Genomic DNA, 26,106 nt, shown 5'->3' with positions numbered 1-26,106 from the left:
ATCTATCTATCCATCCATCCATCCATCTATCTAGAAGGAACTCATTCACTTTCATCCCTCATGGACAGAGAGAGTTTAGGGATGATTTCCGGGTCATCTCTGTTTAAAAACTGATGTGTCGAACAGCAGGGAGAAGCTGCCAGTGACCTTCTGATGACCTTGACCTCAACAAGTCATTAGCATGTCAGGAAGTCCTTTAAGTGAGCTGCAGCATGCGATCTGTTCACAGCTCCATCTCGTACAGGACTGCCAAAAACAAGCACCGTGGGAGCTTTTCAAGAAGATTCGTTTTCCTGTGATCCAAACCACAGATCTGCTCTACGGTCGGTCGGAGTTCACTCACCCATTTGATTGGCTGGCTGATTGCGGCGCGTCGCTGTTGTCCAGCAGCTGTAACCTGAAACAGAGAGACAAAATCGAGTCTGTTAGGAAAGAGGAACATCTCATGGGATGAAAAACCAGCTGAAAGGCCAACTATTGTTCGGGGGGGAACATGATCTCGAGGGCCATAGAGACACTGATCTGCGTGGACACTCCCACGCTGCTTGTTTCTTTGCAATGACAGGTCGAGGACAATAAACGTGAAATCGGTCTGACGTGGCGACATCTTAGTTGTTGGTAAACAACAATCAAGTTTCACAAAAAGACTCAAAGACAGAAAATACACAAATATTTTAAACTCACTTGAAGTCTGTGATGATCGGATCCAGTTCTGGGCTGTTTATGACTGACAACCTGGGAGGGAAAATAAATAAATAGAAGTCAGTCAGTGTATAACAGCGTGTCTATAGGAGCGAGGAACTCAGATGTATGTCACACTGATAATAACACTTTTATCAGCACTGAGAGCAGACGCTTCCTTTGTGACACAGCGGATTTTTGTCTGAAGATAAGAACAAATAACGTACTGGCTGGGGGAGTCCTGGGAGTCCGCGCCGTCGGGGATGTCTTGTTCCTGCATGGCGTCTCTGTGAAGAGGTCAAAGGTCAATTTAGCGAGAGCATAAGAATGGATCTCATGACGGTGCGAAGAAGAGGCCCGTTTGGATACTGGAAGTGCGACCTGACTCCAGATGGTTTTAATAATAATAGTTGCCAGTAGACTGCAGGTAGAATATACAGTATTGGATTTTTTTAATAAAGTTTAGAAGATGTAACTATTTAATGTTGTTTTTGTATTTTATATATTGTTTTTTTCACCTTTTCTTCAAATAGCAACATATTCTACTGGTGCCATGACAACTTAATTTCCCTTCTGGGATTAATAAAGTATTTAGTTATCTTTAATATGCAGTATTTCACAAGAAAAAACAGGAGCACAGATTAGAGAAAAGCCAATAGGTAAACATGATCTGGTGATTAAGTGATTTCCATCTTGATTTTTTTTTAATCCATTGTGTTCCTCCAGGTTTAGAATTCCTATATATTTGTTTTCTCCCTATGAGTTTGATATATAAACTGAATGTAGAGACAAAAACAATAACACAAAAAGAAAAGCACAGTGCTACGAAGCCTGCTTGACCACATCATGAATGTAATGTTGTCTAACAGGCTGCAGACTGGTGTCAGCACACTGACGAAGCTTAATGGGATGAGACGAACAGAACGGCGTCATCTTAAACATAGATTTATTATTATTTATTATTATGACTTCTCTGTCAAACTCAACTTCCTGTCTTTTCTGACTGGTGGCAGCTTTTATGAGAGTAAAAAAACAAAAAGAACCCACTGAACTCCACAGACCAGATCAGAGAGAGTAGGTGTGATCCGAGGATCCACGAGGGCCCTGAACGCAACCTCAGTGTGATGACAAGATAAGGCACGATACTTCAGACAAGACAAGTACGGACAGGGTCACGGTTCTTCTCTCTTTTCTTTTTCCTTCTACTCACATTTTGCTGTCATTCTTCTTCGTCGAGTTGCGTCTCCAGTTGGTAATAAAACTCATTCCACTGCTCTGATATCCGGTGAAAAGGGGCAGAATCTCCCGGGGACAGCGGGCATGGATGGGCGGACGGCCGGGGGGGAGAAGAGAGACTTCACGCTGACGCAAACGAGGTCAGGTGCTGCGCGTCTTCCTCCTTCCTGACGCGGAAAGGTGTGCTGCTGCTGCTGCTGCTGCTGCTGCCTGGCATCGCCGCAATAATGACTTTCCTATTTAAATGCATGGAGCCGCTCCACACGTCCTGGCTTCAGGGTCCTAGAGCCCTCCGGATCACACGCGCAGTCACACTACACTCAGTGTTACTTCAACAAACATGTACACACATGAATAAAGTTATTATATTTGACTCATTTTATTTTTTAAATTTATTTTCATATGTTTCTAAATTTATTAAAATAATAAGACATATTTGAAGTACAACCTAATACGTTATAAATATTAACAAATGTATATGAATGATAATATGTGTTTGTATTATGAAACGGGTTGTATATGTGGTGATTTTTAATGCTACATTCTTCTCGTCAAAACCCATGTTTTATTACTGCACACTGCTACACAATTTGCTACTTTCTGTTTGTACTTTTTTAACATCAAATGCTACGTAGAAAAACCTCAGCTTCCTAATTTCAGCTTGTAAAAAAACAAGATGACGAATAGACTGAGCTACCCAGTAGTACATGTATGTGAAGTATGCCAGTTAAACGTGAATAGGTAATAAATCAATAAAATAATACAAGGCTATTCTGCAGATAATGCTTCTGTATTTTTACTCAGTGGTATTTAGATGATTTACTTCAGTAAAAGTACCAATAAAACAATGCAAAATACAAAGTTCCACATTAAGACACAAAAGTGAAAGCACAGATGTACCTGTATTATCAGACACATTTACAACTATTGTGTAATTGGATCATTATTACAGACACATTATTATGTGTATGCATAATGTCTATAACAGGGTATTGTATTTCATCAGCTAGGGGTGTATTTGGAAGTTTTAGATAGTGAAAAGTACAATATTTCCCCCTGAAATGTAGTGGAGTATCAGTATACAAGTATACCTCAAAAAGCAGTACTTTTTCTAGAAAAGGAGTATATTTAAGTAAATGACGTAAAACTCAAAAATACAGTAACATGATTTGATCTCAGTAAGAACAAAACAAACTGCAAAACTACATGTTTAATATTTATTCTGTTTCAATTAAATGCATTACATATTCTGGCCAAACCTCCAAATAATGATTCTTCTCTTACACGTTAGAAAATACAAAATAAAAATACAATTAGCTTGAGTTTTAAAAAGCCTTTTTTACGAGGGAAGCCTTCTAAACATAAGTGGTTCTTGATTTGTTAAAGGAGTCTGTACAGGAGACAGTGACGGCCTTTAGACGTGAGAGAGTTTCACTGCAGAACGACGACAGACTCGGCTGCGATGGTGAAGAAGAGACGGCCGACTCCGTCGCTTGTGATTACAACAAACATGAGCTGCAACATGAGAAGGAAGTGCAGTCTCGAACACAGACAATTTGTTAAAGAGATGAGGAAACTATGACAACGCTCATTCTGAAAGCCGATAAGAGGAGAAAAAAAATATGTCTGAACAGGAAGAGATACCAAAACGCTGTGCGGTGTTTGGTCAGAAATCAACCAATAAAAGAAAAGCTCTTCTAGGGAGCCTTCCCTTGTGTAGAAACCGCCTATCGCACCTTTAAGTAACTTAGTGTGAAGAAGAAGAAGAAGAAGAAGAAGAACTGGCCGGGCGACTGCTGTGTGGCATCAACAGGCACAAAAGTTTGAAAAAAAAAAGGAAATCCGCCACCAAAATGCAGAGATGTCAATCAACCTTTACCGACTTTGTGTAAGACTTTGAAATCCAGCTAGTTTAGCATCTACTGAAAAATAAAAAAGTTCATACAAATGCTACCTAAAGGAGCTTCTAACATGGGACCTGGTGTTACAGTTATTAAATGGATATCGACTACTTGAGGACGTGGATTCTCAGGATCAAGTGCTTTAGGGAGACTACTGTGCACCTCACCTCGGATCAATCAGGTAATATTAACAATATTCATTTCATGTTTACAGAGCAGGTTAAGTTTTCACACTTAAATTAAATCCAGTTTTATTCTCAAACTGTTTTTTTACCCACATTTCTGCAACAACAAAAAAAGTTCGTACTAATTAAAAGTACTATTTTGTGTTGGACTCAAAAAAAAAAAAAAAAAAAAAGCATGGTCTTGTTTTGTGCAGTCCCTTGTAGTGTGCCCTGAAATTAAATGCTAATTAAAATGTAATCATTGCATGCAATAGTTGTAGTTTCATTCCTTTCAGTATCTCCTCCCCAAAAAAAACAACAACTTTCTAACGTTGACAGACAGAAGAGCAAAGCATTACTGAAATGTAAAAGAAATTAGAGTATCGAGAAGCTGAATGTAGTAGCAGATGATGGGATTTGTTCTATTTTAGTATAAATCTGCACATGCATTTCACATATCAGAGGACTGGGAACTTCCAGTTAAACAAGTAGAAATGTTCAATTCTGTCACCCTGTCTCGGACAAATAGGGTTTTTTTTAATCTCATAGGCCCTCTGCCGTCATACGGGAATAAAGAAGTTCATGGTCACTCTTAAATATTGTTACAGTGCCTTTAAAAAAAACGATTTTCCCCCCTCAGCTTACATTCTTGAAAGGAAACGGTTCAAGATGTAGTTCCAGAAAATTAACCAAGAGCTGGAAGGGAATTAGGGGGATTTCAGATGGGGCTCTATAAAACGAGCAAATCTCTAATTCAAGAAAACCTCAACGTGGCCTCGGAGGCTGGCGTGGGCCGGGCTGTGGGTTAGTGAGAACCGTTAGTGGACGAAGACGGGACTTTTGACGAGGCCGTTTGAAATCTAGTTCTGAGTGCATTCAATAAATTACATTCTGGAAAGTTAACGTGGCGTTCGTAGCGTGACGTTGAAATCAATCTCTAGATCCGTATTCACTGCATTCCAACGATCCGTTCTTCATAACACACGTTCCATCTCGGGGGTCCTCTCCTCCCAAAACAAGCGACGGGATGGGGGGAAAGAAACACACAATACTGAGATGCCAGTGAACCAGTCTGGGGAGAAGGAGGGGGGGCGCTGAAAGGTTAGGAGATGGGTTTGTTCTAAGAAAGTCTCTTCATGGGGGTCAGTCCTGTACAGTCCCCACTTTGCTTTGGTGCTTTCTGTGCTGGGGCAGGCTGTGCCGTGCCGTGCCGAGCCAGGTCAGTGGACGAGGGGAGGAGGGAGGAGGGAGGAGGAAGGGGAGGAGGTGAAGATGACCTCCTCAGGAGAGTTCAGACTTGCTGAGAGCGATGGCCAGCTCCAGGTCCTCTTGTTCCTGCTGGGTGAGCCTGGCAAGGCGCTCCTTTTCTTCTCGCTCGCTCTCGCGCTTTGCCCACTCTATCATGTCTTCCTCTGTTGGATACTGCTCCATGAACACACACAACACACACACACACACAACACACACAAGGGGGGAGGAGAAAACACACATGTAAAGAAATATGTGGGGCGGGAGGGGGAGGAGGACACCAACAGACAAACATATACAGTTAACATATTCTTAAAGATAATGATGCTGATAATAGATGACTATAACAGCAGTAATATAATGCATGCCATATCAATAACGTCATAAATAAGTGCTTATTGCAGGACTACATTACTACAAGTGTTGCTGTTGGCCCTCAACATCCATCAAGGATTTATTATTGTTATTATACAATACAGGACGGCAGCGTTTACATTTTGACTAAACAAACACATTTTCAATGAGAATCTCTTATTTTTGGTTATTTGTAATCATCATTATTTAACTTAGAGCTCCTGAAACTTATGTACTGCAGTTTCTGAGACGTTATGCCAGGATTGTAAGATTAACGGACATGCTACGAGTTCGTACCAGCATGCATCGGTTAACATGGTAGGCATCTAAGCACGCTGCCAACGCCGATGTATCCGCTATATTGAAGTTAGTGACAGCACTAAAATCCATCTCTGTCAGCAGGTTGTGTGGTCTACAAATCCAAGATGTCAAAAACGTTCCCGTTTCTCCACCAAAACACGATCAAAACCACAAAATTAGCCGTTTAAATCAGATTTGACCGTGAAGAGAAGTGTGCGTCACTACGCGTGTCATGGAGGAATGAGGTCAGGGGTCGAGATGAGATATGAGCATGATCTCAGTTGATGGGAAAAAAATCACATTTGTAGGTTCACAACAACAAAAAGGCGAAGCGTGAGATCTTTAAAATACACAGAACGCTGTTTGACACAGTTAATCATTACAGAGCGGACATGCAGCGTTCCAACAGGTTCCTCATCCAGCCATGCAAATGAAAGGCGGCGGCGGTGACGGCGTTCACTAGCAGGTAGAGCCGATGAGTCGGTGTGGAACATGCATGATGAGAACACTGAAGAAACATGGATTTAGTAGAGAACATGCATGTTTTTACTTGTAGGTGGGACATCCCAGTGCTGCGTTTAAATGCGAGTGAAGTCATAAAACAATAAAGTGCTTAGCAGGAGGAATGGCGAGCTTTACAGCCAAACTTCCTTCCTCATAACTGCTACTTTTGTCTTTACCTTCTTTACGTTCACTTATCGCAGAGATTTAATGGGATTCTGACAAAGTATTTGAAAGGACCGTACCACATGCTTCATCCCATTTATCACAAATAACCTAATCTTTGCTGAACATTCACCAGAGCATGCCACTCTGTAGATTATTGGATATATGATATATGTTTTTATCATATGTGGCCACTACAGTATCCAAATATACACGAATATATGGGTTGAGATAAAGCTGTCACAGTTAATAACATTCCTATATTCATTTTTGTGCAAAATTTGCAAAACGGCACAACAAAGCTTCAACGACAGAACTGACAAACAAACGTCGGCAGCCTGAAAAGGTGGAAATGATCCTAAATTTAAAGCATGCTTTGACAAATGTCAGCCGTGATGTAAAAGTATAGTCACAACAAAAGTGTTGGGATGGTCCTTTCAAAGCACAGGCGGTGACAGATAGTGAGATCATGGATGCACATAGAAGCCAGAGAGGGTGCCCTTGATTAAACTCTTTATTCAACTTTTTTTTTTTTTAAAGACACACAGACAGAGAGAATATCGTTTTTCTCCACAACACGCAGCTGACCGGACAACGGGGCTGGATTAACGGATAAGTGACGCACAGATGCATGGGTGAATAAATAGTAAAAGGGGTGAAAAAAAAAATAAACACGGATTTGAGGGATTGGTGTAAATGATGATGTGTAAATGAGAGCCAAACACACAGTTAGTGCAGGTCAGGGTTCAACAGGGGCATGCGGGTGCAGTCATGTGATGGGAGACGAGAATCAATGCTATCGCTTAATAAGTCATCCATCCCAGATTCACAGCGTGACCGTGCATCTGTATGCAGTGTGACAAGAGGAAGAGCTTAGTGAGAGGGAGAACACACAAGGGAACTGCAATTCTTTTGTTTTTCCTGGTTAAAGCAATATAATTATCACACCGACCTGGTCTTTGCTTGTGAGGAGAAATTATTAAATGTATTATTTCTTAAAACTTCAGGTTGAAACCGTCTGAAATGAGATCTCATGATGCAGCAGGCGTTACTCTGCATCTCATTTGTTCAAGGTCACCTGATGAAATGCCTTTATGCCATAAATGTGTCGACTCAGCGACATATCGACTCTGAGCCCAGTCACTGGTCACACCCATAATAATAATACATTTACCCGAAAATGGGAAAAGGTGCATAAAATGAAACATTTTGCAATAAAATATATATTTTTATATAATTTCAGAGTGAAATGTGCACATGCACAGGCTGTAATGACAGCGTGCCGAGTCGGGATGTTTAAAAGTCAAATACAAGCAGCCTCTCATCTCTCCATTCACTGCCAACCAGGAGGGAATCACAAAGATAGTTTATTAATTTGTGTCTGTTACAACTAATATGTTGCAGAGGTAATATATCTGTGCATCTATAATTGATATAATGACATTCCTGTACATTTCCTCCAAAAAAAGACAGTGTAACTTGAATTCATGGGGCATAAATTAAGTGCAATCCCAATATAAATCAGTAACAAAAAATAATTATTACAAGTATAAAAACTCTTTAGTGGGCAAAAAAAATACAAACAAAGATTCACCAGCAGCAGACAGGATGCATGAAAAATAAACTCGTATATAAAGCTGAATAGCTTATGTTAGCTTCCCTCAAGAGAATTATAAAATGAACAAATGTATGCAACACTTGAGGTGATTAATTCACTTCCTTGGGACTTTTTAATGGCAGTGGATGGAGCGATTTACAAAGCTGGCCTGATTTGCTCGGTGGTTGTGAATTTTAATGAATTATTAGCAGGAAAAAAAAAGGAGAAGAGGGCAGCGACTAATGAGAGTCAGGTGAAGGTGAGGAAGAGGGCGAGGTGCTCACTTTGTCAAAGCTGGCAAATCGGTCAGCTTCCCGTACGTTGTGACGAGGAGGGGAGGAGGGGGCGAAGGGGTCGGCTAAAGGATCCTTGGCAGGCAGGGAGGAGGAGGAGGAGGAGGCCGAGGGGAAGTCTCCGGAGGGCTGTTGGAGGAAGGGCCCTCGTCGCTGGAAGGACTCGGACGACTCTGTTCTGGAGATGGACGATCTCTTACCTGACCATTCACACGGATACACAGAATAAGTCACACTGTAGAAAGACATATTCTAAAATTCAATATAATACTACTAGAGTGATAATACTGACCTGGAGGCGGAGGAGGTGGTCTAGTTGGCGTACCAGTTTTGGGGGGCAGAGCTGGGGGCACGTCAGGGCCGGCAGACTGGCTGTCGTCCTGGAACAGGTTCTTATTGTTGATGCCAAACTGGTCAGCACCGTTCGACTGCAACAGAAGATTCACACTATATGAAATACATACATTATAATACAGTGTATAGTATAGTCAAATGTGAAAAAACATGGAGCGGCTACTATGGATCGGAAGTGGAATCACAGCAGCCTATTTTACATGTTTGTTGTGTGAACTAATTAATGAGTGTAGTACCCAATTCCTCCACAGGGGGAGAATCACTTCCAAGTGTAGCTATTTCCTCCTAAAACCTCACAGCCTCTCTGGATGTTTTGGTTTGACAGCAGAAGTGAAATCACTGTGTCGCAAATATTTCTACTTCCACCGACGTGACTGACTTATATTCAGCATCTTTCACTCCTGAGAGTGATTTCTGATTTCAGCTCCGTGTAGGTGAAGCACGGGGCATGAACACCACCTCTCCATTACCTTTGTCAAAGCACTGAAGTCTGCAAAGCCCCCTCCAAACGATTCATTACCAAACACGGCAGCAAATGGATCTGAAACACACAAGCACAAACAGTAAATATAAGTGTATTTTATGGTTTCAATAGCTGCAGTAGCCTCTGTCCCCCAGCAGGTGGCGCTATATCACAAGTCATACCTGGATCTGAGCTAGCGTTTACTGTAGTACCACCTGGAGCGAACGGGTCGTTGGTTGCTGCGGTGTCCTTCTAGAAACAGAACACAAACACGATTACTGATCCCGTTCATCACTTTCATCTGAACAAACATTCATATTCAGCATATTTTTATTTTTCTGACAAGTTATACACGAAAATATAACTGATTTGTTAATACCTTTAAATGTTGACAGTTCCTTTTGATAACTTTTAATTAGGAGGCAACAGCGTAAAAAAATAATAATCAAACAACACTGTAAACTGCTACAAATCGTAATAATTAACAGAAAATTCTAGTTTTCCGTTATTATTTTGAGCCATTTTAATACCTCTGAATTAATTAAATTAAAGATATATTTACAAAAAATAAAATGTTAGGTTAGATGATGAAATTGTGCTTTTTGTTCAACTGGTTGCAAAATGATCGACCCATGAACTGCATCGGTTGGAAAACTACTGATTTAACTGTTCCTCATTAAGAATAAATACATCTGGGAGTGAGTACAGTAGCTGTGTTTCCGTTTTAAAGAATTGGATTACAAAAGATGAATGGAAATGGAAATGCCAAATTCAATAAAACTTAATCAAAGGTTTTATGCTGGTTTGAGATGTATTTTGTTTTTGTTGAAACGTTAAGTGCTAAATGGATTATGGAAACGTTATTATCTCACATGACTGATCAGCTGTTTCTTTTATCGGCGTCTCCTCAGATCTTCCTATAATGTGTGAAAGCTTGTCTTTGTCTCTGGCCGATACTAGCTGACATGAAAGAACACCTTTATAATGAATCCTGAAGACCATTTAAACATGGCTAATGTGACCAGATTGTAGAGCAGGCCGACTCACCACGGCCAGGTCAGAGGAGGCTGGAGAGCAGCTGAAGGGGTCTGACCCTCCGTCCTGAGAGCCAAATGGATCCGCCTCCCCGGTGGCATTCATTTTGCCTCCAAACGGGTCAGAATTGGCCATATTGCCCCCCGTGGAGCCGAATGGATCCTTGGCTGCTGACGCTGAGTTGGTAGGTTTGGAGGTGAAGGGGTCTGGGTCCGCTGCTGCTGCCGGTGCAGGCGCTGTGTCGTTTGGCTTCGCTGCAAACAGGTCCGGTTCTGGCACGCCGGTAGTGGTACCAAACGGATCCGCCGAGGCAGAGAAAGGGTCTTCTGAGGAAAAGGGGGCACCGGAGGCCTGGAAGAACGAGTCTGCAGCGAACGGGTCGGAACCTTTGAAGGGATCTCCTCCGAACGGATCTGATTTAAGCAAGAAACGTCATCAGAGACAAAGTGTGAAGGATGGATGTTGTAGTCTTGGTACAAATCAAACACATGTTGATGCATTTTGCCTGTTTAACTTGGAGAACTTACCTGCAACATTTGCTTTTCCAAAAAGATCATCTTTAAATGGATCATCTATCAAAAGGTAAAAAAAATCTCATCATCATCGGACATCAAGTAATCCGAATAGGCAGTTCGATCATTGCTTCTTAAGGCTGTGCCATCGTCACTTAAATTAAATACTAATGAGGACGTTGGCACCTTGCATGGCAGCCTCTGCCGTCGGTGTATGAATGTGTGTGAATGTTCATGTATTGTAATTTACTTTGAGTTGCCGCAAGACTAGAAAGGAGCTTTAAAAATGTCCATTTACCATTTTATTTATGTTTTGTGTTTCTAAGCTGCTTCCTAAGCGTGAGATGCTTGTGGGGACTCACGTTCAGTAAAGGGGTCCGAATGGAAGAAGTCCATCTCAGGCAGGGAGGGGGGGCTCGTCTGAGGCGGCATCGAGCGAGGTCCGACTTGAGGTGGTAACGAGGAGGCGGCGCTCTCTGGGAACTCCGCTGGCTCCTGCGTGCTCTCCGGCTCCGGGGATTCAGCCTGTTGGAACATCAACCGAGCTCAGCTGTCAAGCTTTAACGCAGCAAATGATGCGTTTGGGGACCATGATGGAAACAAGTGTCTGCACTTTTTCATGTTTTATCCCTTGGATTTGTCTGTATTCCAAATAAAAATAAATATATAAATCTAAATGCTGTGCTGCACAAAAGACAGATTTGGCCACAATAAATTCTTCATTTTTTTGCACGGTGAAAAACAAAATCATACCGGTTACTCATAATGCTGAAAAAAATTACAATATTATTTCAGTATCCCCCATTTTAAAACATAACCAGGAGCCCTGGTTAGGGAGCATACATATTTTCTGAAGAAAACTATGTGTAATATCTGGATGCATGTCAGAAATGATACTCAAAAAATACACATTAGCAAAAAGACTCATTCATTCAGGCCAGAAAGTGATGGAGTTGGTTCATATAACCCACTCAACCACGTCGGTCCTGTAGCTTTCAGAAAATGTGGACCCCTGAACGATATAGGTGAATAGCTCTGGTCTCTGGTGTAACAGCAGCGTTCACATGGCTAAAGAACACCTCAGTAAATACCTTTGACGAGCTCTCTTTAGGCGATTCCTCGGCATCATCGACGACCTCTGAGAACAGGTCGGGTGTAGGGCTACTGTGTTCCTGGAGAGAAAAACTAGTGTTACTCACAGAGTCATAGTCTCAGAATTTATACGTTATATTTCGTACAATTCTTGTTTTTACAACAAAACTGATGACACAAAGCATAAATTTAGACCCCTGGTCGTGCATGATTGGTGGGTGCAAAAATGAATATACAATTTTGTGGAATGTGTAGTTTTCACAACGAAGTACTGATAACTAAGGAGTGTATTAATTACCGTCAGCGTGGTCTCCCGTAGCTTGGCAATGGTCGACCGATTATTGTACATCTCAGAGGAGGCGAGGCTAGTATAGAGATCATCCAAGGCATCGTGTTTCAACTTGTCCTCCTCCGGAGTCTTTGGACTCTCTTCCTCCTTCTCCTCGTCATCTTCTTTGTCGTTCACTCCTTCTGAATGTTCTTTCTGCTGATTGCAGACCACGGCGGGATCTTCCTCCTTCAGCTCTTTAGGCTGGTCCTCGTGGAAAAAGTCCTGCTGGAAGAGGTCCCCCTGGCGCAGCTCTGCAGTGAGGCCCGCTGATCCGTTAACCATGACAGGAGAGCTGTCCTCCAGGGCTCTTTTCCAGGTGAGCTGGGCAGTTAATGACCTCTCCTCCACCTGAAGGTCGTTCAGTTTCTGCTGAACCTAAGAGAGCAGAGAGATAGAGACGTTCAAAGAATAACAGACAAAAGAGGAAGTAAAACACAAGGATTCACAGATTCACACAGACTGACCTGTGCAACTTGTGTGAAGGAGTCCCGGACAGACTCCTGCAGAGGTGTGAGCTGCTCCTGAGCGGCCTGGACCTTCTCCTGCAGCCTCCTGCTCTCCTCCTGCAGAGCGAGGAGCTCCTCCCGGGCTTGGACCAGCTCCTCCTCAAACTGACATATCTTCTGCTCCTGGTCCTCGTGCTCCGACTGCAGTGATGAAATCTGTGCCAGGCGTTACCATTATGAAGTCACGGACAGGAATGGGTTATCAACACCAACAAACGAATGCATGAATCTGTTGTGAAAAGAAAACTCCACCAAACCTACCAGATGGGTCTCTTGGCTGGTCTGCTGGCGAATATGACTCAGCTGCTCCTCCAGGGAGCCTTTCTGTTGGTCTAGCTCCTCCAAGGCCTCTTGGACCTTCTGACGCTGAGACTGGAGCCGCTGCAGCTCCACGTTCTCCCTCGCCACCTCATCCTGCAAGTCCTGCAGACGTCAGACAAAGAGGAGACGGAAGGAAAAAAGTGTTTTTTTTTATATATATACTTTCACAGGAAAACCTTTGTAAAAGAAAAAAAAACATGGATAATTAAGGAAAGTAAACCAAGTCTTTGTTTCTGGGCCCTGAGAGTGTGGAGGGATAAAAAAATGTTTTTAAAAACATCAAACATGCAAAATAATACATTTTTTAAACTCTGGAGAAAAAGCACAAAAAGAGGTGCAAGCAAAATATGATGAAAGGAATAAGGAATGAGTGAAGGTGTCAGCAAGGCGTAAGCGGCACAAAATAACAATACTTCCAGTTAACAGAGTCAAAAACATATGATGCAAAGGATGCAGCAGCAGTCTTTACAAGGCAGGCTTAGACTCAGAAATACCTCCACCAGTCTGCCAACGACAGGTAACTTCATCACCACATGCTGATTGTAATACAGGATGAAAACCAGGGTTCAAATGTTAAAGTTTGACAGTAATGACAGTCCAGAAAAAAAAAATATTATACCACTCAAGTAGGTACACAAGAGCAAACAACAAATGACGCATGTAAAAAAAAAAGACAAGTGTTGCATAATGACACGTGTGTACTGAACACGTTGTGTAAATGCAGCTGTATCTGTTTTTTGACTAAAATACTCCAGAAAAGCTTCTGAAAACTGCATGGTAACAGAAAGGGAGCGGGGGGAGAGATAGGGAGAATAAAATACAACAGCGGTTTGCTTCCATACCCACCAAAAATATATTTTGCGCATTAATCTCCCTTTCAAACATTTGAAAGAGAACTCAAATTGATTGAGCAGTCTTCCAATTAAGTGCTATCAAGTGCAAAATGCGCTGGAAAATGACCTTTAGCTTGTGAAACCAAAGCAGGCTTTTCAAGTGAAGAATGTAAGAGATCCCCGCCACGAATAAATCCTCAATGCTTGAGAAACACTGCAGTGGAAGGAGTAGTGGTATAAATCACAACAAAACCAAAAAGGACACATATGTGATGCCCAGGATCTATTAAGAGAACACAATACCGACTAAAAAAAGAGCACTCAAGGAAACCCTGAAGTGCTAAAGTCAGTGTCAGACTCTGGAGACTCACGCTGACACTCCAACAACAGACTGAATTCCCAAAAGGGGAGCAGTCTGGCCCTTTAAGCCATCAGCTCCCAAAATAGAGCCCATCTCTCAGGCTCGGAGACGGGCACGCCTACACGAGAACACCAGCCTCTCCCTCTGAGAAACACTAAATGTGTTTCTGAACAGGCGTCTCGGACTGCCGGCCAAAATGCATTATTGATCTCCTCCTCCAGTAAATACACCACACCAGAATTGAACAACTGCTTCAGTGAGTACAAAAGCAAGAGAACGGAGAAACAGTCCTCTTAAATACCGACAGGAACATGCCGATAACTCGCTCTCTTTGTGTCCACAGACACAAACTCACCGCAAGCAGAGACGGCGAGACCTTACCTGCACTTCGCTGCTGCGCTGTCGGATGGCCTCCTCCTTCTCCTTGATCTCCTCTTCCACGGTGCTCTTCTCCCTGGGGGTCCAGCACAAGAGACAGGAGTATTTAGCCACCGAGGACAGAGAGGGAAGAGCCGGCGGTCCGAGCCCACCCAGCCAGTTCTCCACTGAGCCCTCTTTGCCCGGCCCCTGTACCACCACCACCACCTGCTCTCCCTGAACCACCATGGTGTGCTGAAATCACAAGTCAACGGTACAGACAGGAGCCGCTGGAACGTCTGCGGCTACGGCAGGTGTGTGTGTGTCGCGATGTGAAGAAAAAGGTGGAGTGTGTGTGGCGTGCACGGCTCTGTATCCGTGATGAGTGTTGTAGAAAGTGAGAATGTGCTTGCTCAGTCAAATGTGTGGGAGATGAGGAGTGAGTGAGCAGATGGCTGCCTGGAGGATGGAGGGAGGAAGAGGAGAGGGAGGAGTGATGATGAGCCAACCTAAAACATCTATCCTGTATGATCTTCCTATCTCACTCTTTCATCGACACAGCAAGAGGAAATGGAACTGGGTGGGGCGAGATGTGGGGAGGCATATTGACTTGTGTATGGCAGATAATTAATACATGTGCTTTTCATTTTTCCACTATTACTAACCACAACGTGGCACACCAGAAGTGCTGTACTTGGTGTGTTAGTGTTCATACCGCAGACAGAAATAGAACTTAATTTCAGCCCATTTCTGTCTCACGTCATTAAACCTCATCATTAATCATGACTGATAGGAATCAGGCAAGATGACTGCAGTTTTGTGTGGAGATGTGGGTTCATTTTGCACCAGATTTGGATGTCCAACATTTGGTTGTGAAGTCAGACTTCTTGAACATTATTAAAACTGCGACGCTTAAAAGTGTGTTATTGAAAACACATGTATGAAAAAAGCACCCAAATTAGCAGCAAAGCACTGACAATATTGAGGAATGTCATCACAAATCTATATCTAAAAAGGCTCCATTCATATCTCACCTTCTATTAGCATAACACAATGATATAATTTACAATATTACGCATATATTTGGCATTATTGTTTCAGCTCTGAACAGAACTTGTCTTTCCTGGAGATTAGATTATATATTCAATATGCTTTATGTGCATTTATTGTGTAAAAGCAACACAGAGCACAATACTAATTATTCCTGTTCAATGATTTAGATTAACCAAAAAAAACAAAGAAAAAAAGAAACAGGCATCAACCTTGGAAAGCACTTATCTTTTGGCATTCATTTCACACAGGCTAAAAATAACAGCAGCTATTTTTGATTCTCTGTCCTCTCGCATCAAAATGCACAATTCCCTCGACAACAGCACATTCTTCTCCCAGCAAACCGAGTCAACTCATGCGGAGCGTCATTCCCATCCTCCTCTTACCCATCATCACCATCACCATCACCATCACCATCCCCTTCGTCTTGAGCAGAAGGTCGCTGCCACATTTTGAAGCAGTCACACATCATCTCGTCAAGCTCCCCTCGATCTGCCGCCTGTCTGAAGCTCTGATCTTCACTTAGTTTCTATCCATCTCACCTCCGCTTCCTTCCCCCAACAGCTGCCATGTCATGTGTACGTGCATGCGTTGGTATCGAAAGGCAGAGGGGGGGGGATGGAAGGCCAACTTTCTCACTTCTCACTTTCAGCGTGACAAAGAGAGCTACATTCTATTCATGATGAAAATTAACCAACCGAGACCGATAACATCTGCTTTTAAAACGAAGAAAACGTGAATGGAACAAAATTGTCATGAAGAAAAACCGAAAATTCTACTCTCGTTATCTGCAAATATTTTGGTATAAAAGGATGATGTGGAGCAAAAGTGTTAAATAAACATGAGGTCAAATCATTATTACTAAATGGCATTTCCAAAATCAGTTTCCATGAATGCATTCATCAAAGCTGGGCCTCGAAAATGTACCTTTTTGTTTGATATCATTTGATGCACATCAAATAGCATATCATCTATTTGGAATGATGAACATCGTGGTTGATCATTTTGTTACCACCAGTGATGTAATCTGGATTAACTACAGGCCACAGGATTTTGGCATTTAACTGTTTGCCGTTTTAAGTTCGAGTAGAACTGACCAATCACGTTCAAGCATTCACTGCTTGCCGGCAAACTGTCCCTTGTGGAGAACAAAAAAGGCGGAGTCCACCATGTACTGTCTGATGAGGATTTTGCTTCGGTAAACTGGAGATTTGTGAAACAATCCGGTCATTCAACTCCAACTGAAGCCTTGCATGTCAGATACTAATCAGACTGTAAACAATGAGCAACACAAGGAAAACTAAATCTTGGCCCGGATATCTGGATACGCCGGAACCTCAGAAATATAGCCATTTGCCCCCCAGAAGCTTATCTATCATCAGACCGACAGCTGATGGGCTCCGAGATTGCCAGCAAAATAACAGACAGCATTATGACTCCGGGAAAACATGCATGGTAACATGAGTAAAACAACAACAACAGCTTACTTTTGTAGTTCGACAATCTCGTTACTGAGAGAGTCCAGCTCCTTGATGGCAGAGAAGTCCGCTGCCAGGTTAGCCATGTTGTTCTGAAGAGGAAGCGAGGAAGAGGATACAAGAGAACTAAACCCACATCTGGAGGCAAGACACCATAACAGCGATGACACTTCCTATAAGGTCGGCTAAGAATGACCTTTCATCACATATGGAATAAAGACACATTTTAAAAAAATACAGTGTAAAACATTGAACCAAAGAGCTTCACTGATGGTTTTACAAAAGAAACAACACACTGATGGAGACACAAAATAGAAGGGATGGGAGGGAGACTGACTAAAGGGTTTTAGCTGATTGATTTGCATCTACAAACCAGGTGTGTTGTGGAGCATCCCAATATACTTTAAAAAACAGCATCCTCTGCCTTTGCAGCTTAGACATATTATGATATCAGGGACGAGTACAGATGTGAAGTATGATTTAGGTTTAGTAACAGAAACACAAATGATTTCAGACAAGGCAGAAAGGACAAAGAGAGGCAGCCTGTTTAAAGTAATGAGATGCCCCCAAGTCAATAAACTAGCATCCACTCACTCAGGTTCATCCTGCTGCACGTGTGAGTTGCATGCAGTGTGAAAATGGAGGACAGGAGAGCATAAAAGCGTTGCGTAAGTTGGAAAGGAAAGACACGCAGATGCAAGCTTAGAAAAAAATACAAAATGCACAGGAATGGGCTGAATGTCAGTACAAATGAATGGTATTAAAATACACACATAATATCAGTCATTTAATGCAGCATGCAAAAATAATAACCTGCAAGACTAGAATCTAGTAAACACGAAAAGAAAAAAACGCTGTATGAGTTATTAAAAAGTGAACCATGAGTCATTATTAGGGATGCCTCAGTTCTGAATCAGGTTTCGTCATGCTGTATGGAGATGAAAAATAGGATCCAGACATCCCTGATTATTATTCATAGACTTGAGCGCTCGGAGTGACTCACCTGTTTGATGTTTTGTCTGTCGGCTGGAGGGATCATCTCTGGGGAGAGACTCTGCGGAGGTTCCAGGCCTTTAGTCAGCCTCTGATTGATTAGATGAAGTGCCAAGGCAAACTGCTCTCGGGTCAGTTTCCCTATGTCTCCGATGTCACAGAGCTCCCTGAGAACACAAACGGACACGTGTTATATAAGAGAGTAACGATTTACACCTCAGGCAACGACTACTCGCGATAGCCTGACGGATCGTGATGTTGGACACGGGACAGAAACTAATCAACCAGGGAAGATAAAATCCATATGTGACGTGTCAGCACACACTGCAGTGCTATGAGAACTGCTGGTATCACCCTGCACCAATATCACAGAGGATTATTTGTATATTTTCATGTCAACCTTTATCGACAATGACTAAGTTCGACTACAATCCTTAATTTTCTATTGTGCGTTTATCAACTTTGAACAATCAGAATCAGCCTAAAACCAACAAAATGCAGTGTGGCAACTGTGATATTCTTTAAATATGTTTGTACTGCATTGCATGCCTTTGTGTCCTGCTTGTTCTTAGGTTTTTTAAAAGTTGTTTCCCCTTATCCAAAACTAAATTTGTGAATTTTAGCAGATATAGATATATTATTGACTATAAAATACAATAAAATAATGTCATAAAGACCAAGTTGATGGTTTCAAATCAACTGAATAGGTATGTGTTTACATGCTGTCAAAAGGAGCTGATCAGGTGATTTGCCTTCCTACCAGATACGTGCAAGTGTAGCGGAGGGCAGTCCAGTCTTCAGGAAGATATCTCTGACTTCAGGTCCAGACACCAGGCCGTCCATGTCACTGTCCGTCTTGCTGAACAGCTCATCATACTTTGCCTTTTCTGCTGGCGACACCACCCACTGCACCGGCAATAAAAGAGATTTTTAATTACCACCATCACTTTCTCACAACAGAATTAAACACAACCTACGCAAAATGACTCTAAACTTACCTTCGCCCTCCCACTCGTCTTGTTTTTTTGGAAAACACACTGAGCTATCCAGTTTGAAATCATTTTTTTGTTGTCGCGGCTATGTGGTAATAATATAAAGACATACAAAAGCTTTCCGGAGCGCTGCATGCACAGGAGAGACGGGTACCGTACTCACAGGGGCAGCTGCTGGTGCTGGTGGTGGTGGTGTTGGGGCAGGAGCTGGGGCGGGTTTAGGGGGGTGGGGCATGGTCTTAGAGGCAGCGTGGGAGGAGCGACTGTCTTTGACGGAGGGGGGCGAGGGTAACAGGGGCATCACAGGAGGCACCGAGGGTTTTTTCCTCTTGGAGGGTGGAACCAGGGGAGGTGGTAAGGACATGGGAACAGGTTCCCCCTCCAGGGCTCTGTACACCAGATACATGGCCTGGGAAAGGGCAACAAAAATCAATGATAAAGGGCAATTACCAATAAACATCCTGTAGTTCTGCCGTCCTCACACTTCATCCACATGTGTTATTTGTTCCATTCAGGGCTACAGTACATAGATGATGATGATTGTACATCAAATACAAGCACACACATATACAAAGTGTAGAAATCTATTCCTAAAATATCCAGATATGTCATGATGCTATCAGAGCTAGTCAACCGTGATATAATCTAGATGCCTGAGGGAATCAATGCTGTAATAATATTGATGGAAACGGTACAGAGTTTAATACATCAGTTCAAAAACAAACTAACTGAAACTAACAGACTGTAACCGTGACCTATGTGGTTACTTTCCAACTGTGATATCGGCTCATTTCTTACCACAGAAAATTCATCTCTGTCCAACATGCCATCTCGGTCGATGTCACTGAGCTCCCACACCTTCAACACACACACATTATTGGTGAGCATGCATCATTCCAAAACTGCATGAAACATAATAAGACTGATTCTCACTTCCTTTATGAACTTTATGCATCAATTTATTTCATTTCTCATCATTTAGACTGTAAAATATGGAAAAGACATGCACAAATCTGTAACAACTCCCCTTTAGTTTTGTCACTTTGCATGCATGACTACTTTAAATCACTTGAATCACCTGTTGACCAGGACTGCGAGGGTTCAGCCCACAGAATAAAGCATTGAAGGATTTTGGTGTTTTGGAGGATGAAGTGGAGGATTACTATCTGAAGAAATATCTCTGATGTTGCTTGAAGTATGAGTGTCCTTTCACACTTCAAGGGATTACTTACAGTTGTTATATTGTTATATGTAACAGTGATGGACATCCCTGTGTGACTTGTGGCGGCTGGGCAGTCATCGGCCTCTATCTGAGCCCAGTTCCACCGATTAATCAGTCGACCTCAAGAATTAAAACAGTGTAAAAGTTTGGTGTTTGGGCATCATACCCTTCCGAGGATGTCCACTGGCAGTTTGGAGTTGAGCAGGACGGGCTTGACCTTGTCTCCCGTCAGAATCCCTCCGACTGGACCCAAACTGTCAAAGATGGCATCAAACTTCATCTTTTCCTCAGGCTGGGGAAAAACAAATCAGATACAGAAATGGTTAGAGACTGAGGATTTAAACTTGATGCGTTTCTAATGCAGTTACTGTAAAAAAAAAAAAAAATTATATATACATTCTGTGTGCAGTGTGAGCCTCAATCACATTTAAGTAGCTAAACAAGTGCTTTTTGCAGCTTGGTGTTTTACTGGACATCCGCTATAAATTAGGATAGGTTCAGGCAGCCATTAATATTTGTTTTCTATAGGTCGATCATGGACACAGGGAGGCGGAGTTCAAAGGCTTAGGCATAATGCACAACAGAGATGTGGAAATCCTGCACACAAAAGACACCCAGCGTGTCATCCCTGCTGACGTTTGAAAACATACCCCTCGACCTCATTCCACACTCCCAGCAAACCTATAATAAGAGTGCTCTGATCGATTGGCCACCAATCGTTATTTTAATGGTGTGATTGGTGGTGTATATAAAAGGCCAATCAGAGGACGCATAGATTGTGATTGGCCCACAAAATCCTGATTGCTGGAATCATATTCCCTGTTATGAGGAGGGAGGCTGTAGCAGCAGCTCAATTTATTCTGGATACATACAACATTTTACTACGATGTTCTGTTGTGGTTCTCTTAAGAGACAGACAAGGATATCAAGACACATTACAAATAAACATAGATCAATATCTTACAAAAAGATAATAAACTCTCAGGTGCCTCACCTTGACAACCCAAGGAATGTCAACAGCCACTCCTCCTGCTAACTGTGGGCTGCTTGTGTCATGCTGGAGAGAAACAACAAACAGTTACTCTCTTCTAAAAATGTTGCATTTTAATGTTGTATTCACACATGTATTAAATAAGACAATATGCTTGTTATGCACAGTAGCAGACTCACAAATTTTGGTGGAGGAACAGCCACATTAAGGCTCTTGAGCGCCACCTCCAGGCCATTTTGAGCACAAGCCACCAACCGCAATGCTATAAAGAATTGCTGAAGGGGAGAGAGGTACAGTACGTGACATAAATCTAGTGAATCAATGCATATAAAACAAATAAATCCATCATGACGTGGACTTATTTATACCTGCTTGTTCAGAGCACCTTTACGTTCAGAGTCTGCCAAATCCCAGATCTATGGAGACACACAAAGTTCACGCATATGTTACCATCAACACAGACAGCAAGACAAAAGTGATGTAATGATGCTGCGCTGATCAGACTCTTCGATCACCTTCCCCAGGACCAAGTCAGCCAAGCCCGACCTCTTCAGGAACAGAGCTGCATCAGCTGCTGCCACCCGCCCACTCCCAGTCGGATCAACCTGCAGGCAAACAGCCAGACGCTGTCATTACAGCTCATACCGTCTTGGAAAGATTAGCAAAACATCTGCACCGCTGACAAAGACACAGAATGTCTTATTAGCCAACAGCTTTAGACCAAAACACTGAAAAATATTAGATTTGGAGAAAGAGGGAGGCAAATAAAGAACAAATGAAAACTGTGAGAATTGCCCAGTGGGATAAAAGAGTCTGTGAATTACTTAAATCAATACTGACAATAAACCAAAGCTATTTTCTCAGCACTCTATTAGCTTGGTATCGGATCTGTTAGTGGTCTTTCAGAGGCTCACAATGAGCTCCCCGGACATATTGGGCAAAAGGAAACATTATTAATTCATAGCGATGCTTCTTTTACCGGACGCACAAAGAGGATTGGATAGGAGGGAAGAGAGGGATCACTGCTCATTGCAACACCACAGTTTATTGAACCGGCCGAGGCTAGGTTGCAGTTTAAAGGGTCAGTGCACCCAAATGTATTTTTTGTACGAGCACCACCTCTTATCCAGATCATTCTAAAGCGCAATGCAATAACAGTCAATTCATCTTTAAATTACTATATCAAATAACAGTAATGGGCACACTACTTAATGATATACTGCACATAAGATATGTTTTCATTTGGAAAGATATCTCTTCATACCTGCCGATAGTATTTGTCATAGATAGGATTTCCACTGGAGAGCTGTAAAGAAAGGGGCAAAATTAAAACACATGTAAATCCTTGTAACCGTAACCACTCCCTTGTGTCTGCTCATGTGTCCTCCATACTGATACAACTAACCCCAAACCCCTAAAATAGTCTGACAGAATATAAACTAATACTTTTATAATGTTTCTCAATTCTGCAGTTTACAAGCTCAAATCATGAGTGGAGCAGCAGCTGTCAAAAAGAAAAGAAAAGACTGATCCTTTACAGATGTTGCTCTATTTTTTTCATCAACAGCTGCATTATGTTATTATTTGTCAACGGCCCAAAACATCTGCCGAGGGGGGAGAAATGAACATGGTGACTTTGATCACTGTTCAGACACATGGAACAAAAGGCAACATTTCATTTAGTTCACTATGCCAGAAAATAGCTCTTATATAGACCAGGAAAATGGCACTGTAGTGTATTATATTCACCAAACAAACATACAGCTTAAGGAGGCTAACCTACAGTGAGGATGAGGCAACTTTCGACTACATGACAGAAATGTCAAATTTTCTTTTTCGATTCATCCGTTTTAATGATTAATCGTAATCAATTACTGCATAAAATGCCAAATACATTTAACCAGTAAACGTTTGGCATGTTTGCTTGAAAAATGTCTTCAACAATTGATTAATTTAATGTAATATAATAATCAGTTGGTATTGCAATCACTTTTCTCAATCAACCAATTGTCTCTCCACAATTGATTATGAGGGGCATGGTCATTGTGCGTTTCCTGGCAAAGATCAGCACTGTATTTCTGGAGAAATACAGAATGCGTAACACAACATACAGTAAACACCCATGAGTCACGATGATGCGGTGAGTTAATGCCGGGCTGCGAGCAGAGGGAGTTGCGACAGATACCGAATAACAACGGTGAGCTGGACAGTTTTAACAGGACGTCACTCCAATGACAACGGCTAGTTTTGCCTTGGGTCACATCCTCTTTTACTCCCCACCCCCTATCCGGTGTTAACGTGGTTGTCCACCACTGGGCAGAACAGGAACATAAATCAGCATTTCCTTTTCCATATAGCTTGAAACTGAAAAGCGGTCGTGGTGCTCTTCGATCATCAGGTGCATTAAAGAAGGACCGTTATCGTCCGAGCTGTGAATCAACGAGCAGCTATTCGACCTGGGGTTAAAGCTGTCAGAATGACCCTTCACAGAGAAACGAATTGACGTGCAAAAATGACACCAAAAACAAGCCATCAGCCTTGTCACAGACTTAATCCGTCAGCTTTGTCAACTGCCAATTTACAGCGGGATAACAGTGTTATCTTTCTCTGCCCGATGCAACTTATTTTCAGCGACACACAATAGTGTGCCTGGAACTGTTGGCGACTGTTAACACTGCAGCCATTGTACTGGTGACTCTTTAATTGCATTGAAAAACAGAAAAAAGAAAAAGGAAAACACCCCTCAATCATCCCCCAGCTAAACCCATAGAAAACTGCGTTACATTACAGCGCGGGAGCCGACTCGACAGTCTAGCTTGTTCTGGAAATGCTAGAGAAAGAAACAACACATTAATGTCACTTGTAGCACCAAACAGTGGGGGGGTTACCAGGGAGTTGAAGTTTCACAACACAGATTCACAAAACACCTGTTTGTTGTAACTCATCTATGGGGGGGGTAACAAGGTGAACAGCTCCTGGCTGTTGTTAGGGGCAACAGTGGCTCAGGTAGCAAAGTCTGGGTCTGTCACCTCCTACCTGTTAGACCCGGCTGCTGTCTGCTAAATAACTTATTTACTGTGAAAACACAACATCTCTCTTAAAGTTAGCAAAAGAAACTAGCCTGTCATTTTGGGACAAGAGTGCTGACTGATGGGCGTTCAAGTCCACTTCCTCTTATCGGTTGCAAAACAACTGCTAACAATATTTTGAGTTTTTTTTTTTTTTGGACACAACATGAACCGCTTAGATGCTAACAGATAACACTGTCCACTTCATAAAAAGGTCACGGGGAGAATACAATACGGGTGTTTACGTCTAAGAATAGCGATAAACAGGTTGGTTAATCAATCTCACCACATAGCAAAGCTACGTAAGAAGCGAGAAAACACCCCCAACACAACGTAGCTTATAACGTATAACGTGAGTCGCTTGCCTAATTTCGTGTAGCGGAAAACAGAGTTAGCAGAGGCTCCCTCCTATAGAGATACTGACAGTAAAGCCACAGCAGAGCCACACATGACTATCTCGTATATTAACATCTCGTCGGTTGGCGACCAACTAGCCTGCAGCAAAACGAGGAAGCGCATGATTAATATTCACGGAGCCGAGGAGCGTTAACGCGGCGTATCTCACGTCAAAACAGCCCCCAACAGTGCACACAAAACTAGCGGTTAGCTGGCGAGCTAGCTAGCTAGCTACGCCCTTACGCAGTCCCCAAAGAGATTAGGCAGAAACTTTTCCCAGTCACAGCAGCACTAAACTTCCAAAAAGAAGGGGCGAGGGTCGCGGTAAGCTCACGTTTCGGGCTGCGCGGCTTCGCTAACGCCGTTGAAACGTCTGCGAGCGGAGCAGGCGGACGACACAACACGTTTGCTGTCGTTAGATTTGAGTTGTAAGACAGTGTTACCTGAGTAAGAGACAGAGTGGCAGCCATAGTGTTTCTGTTTCCCACTGCTTTCATGCTGCGCTGCTGCCAGACACAGACAGAGGCCGCTGGAAAACCTGGCACCGGATCTCCAAGCGACCGGAGTCAAACCCGGGACTGGTTTAATCACACAGAGCAAATCCTCTGTTGTCCCGGCAGAGCAAATCATGAGCCTGAAAAAATAACACGTTATTATGGAAGCCCTTTTGAAAAACACTGTCTCAAAACAGAAAAACTTTCTCAAAATATAGAGAAACTATTTATTTAAAATATATCAAATGAATAACTCAAAATAATGACTTGGTATATCAAAATATTGACTAAGTATCTAAAAAAATACTTAGTAACTAAATAATTACTTGGTATATCAAAAATAATTACTCAGTAACTCAAAATAATGACTTTTGATATCAAAATAATTACTTCATATTTCTAAATAATGACTTAGTAACTCAAAATAATGACTTGGTATATCAAAATATTAACTAAGTATCTAAAAAATAATTACTTAGTAACTAAATAATTACTTGGTATATCAAAAATGATTACTCAGTGACTCAAAATAATGATTTTTTATATCAAAATAATTAATATTTCTAAATATTGACTTAGTAACTCAAAATAATGACTTGGTATGTCAAAAATAATGACATAGTATCTAAAAAATAATGACTTAGTAACTCAAAATAATAAGAAACTTACTAGTATTACTTAGTATTTCAAAAATAATAGTTACTTAGTGTAGTATGCCATTATTCCAAGATGCTATGTCATTATTCTAAGATTCTGTCATTATTCTGAGATTCTAAGTCATTATACTGAGATACTAGGTAATTATTCTGAGATAATA

The 26,106-nt window shown here is 42.0% G+C and overlaps 2 protein-coding genes across 6 annotated transcripts in view; both read right to left on the bottom strand.

Annotated features, from left to right (window-relative positions):
* Positions 1-2,118, bottom strand: part of ttc39a (tetratricopeptide repeat domain 39A) — an 18,039-nt gene extending 15,921 nt beyond the window's left edge. The window contains exons 1-4 of the mRNA XM_084010746.1: positions 1,892-2,118; positions 909-968; positions 685-735; positions 344-397 (exon numbers count right to left, since the gene is read on the bottom strand). Of these exons, the coding sequence (XP_083866872.1) occupies positions 344-397; positions 685-735; positions 909-968; positions 1,892-1,947 (221 nt within the window). The 5' untranslated portion in view covers positions 1,948-2,118. The remainder of the gene's footprint in view (positions 1-343; positions 398-684; positions 736-908; positions 969-1,891) is intronic.
* Positions 2,119-3,112: 994 nt separating this feature from the next.
* eps15 (epidermal growth factor receptor pathway substrate 15) lies at positions 3,113-25,343 on the bottom strand. Of its 5 annotated transcripts, none has more exons than XM_084011974.1 (25): positions 25,239-25,343; positions 22,596-22,637; positions 21,847-21,936; positions 21,700-21,747; positions 21,511-21,606; positions 21,335-21,397; positions 20,507-20,632; positions 19,917-19,976; positions 19,282-19,527; positions 18,887-19,032; positions 18,137-18,293; positions 17,143-17,225; positions 14,630-14,702; positions 12,995-13,156; positions 12,692-12,889; positions 12,195-12,602; positions 11,896-11,976; positions 11,167-11,329; positions 10,820-10,864; positions 10,305-10,705; positions 9,440-9,509; positions 9,265-9,335; positions 8,733-8,868; positions 8,432-8,640; positions 3,113-5,404 (listed from the first exon to the last, which is right to left on the bottom strand). In XM_084011974.1, exons 1-25 carry the CDS (start codon positions 25,290-25,292, stop codon positions 5,264-5,266), a joined length of 3,369 nt encoding a protein of 1,122 aa, XP_083868100.1. In that variant the 5' UTR covers positions 25,293-25,343; the 3' UTR covers positions 3,113-5,263. The 5 variants fall into 5 exon arrangements, with proteins under 5 accessions (XP_083868100.1, XP_083868103.1, XP_083868101.1 ...); XM_084011977.1 differs by having other exon boundaries at positions 8,468-8,640; XM_084011975.1 differs by having other exon boundaries at positions 9,440-9,506.
* Positions 25,344-26,106: the final 763 nt, after the last annotated feature.

The sequence above is a fragment of the Eutrigla gurnardus genome, assembly GCF_963514095.1.
Source record: "Eutrigla gurnardus genome assembly, chromosome: 6".
In the NCBI taxonomy this organism is placed as follows: Eukaryota; Metazoa; Chordata; class Actinopteri; order Perciformes; family Triglidae; genus Eutrigla; species Eutrigla gurnardus.
This window is presented reverse-complemented; position numbering and strand designations above follow the sequence as displayed.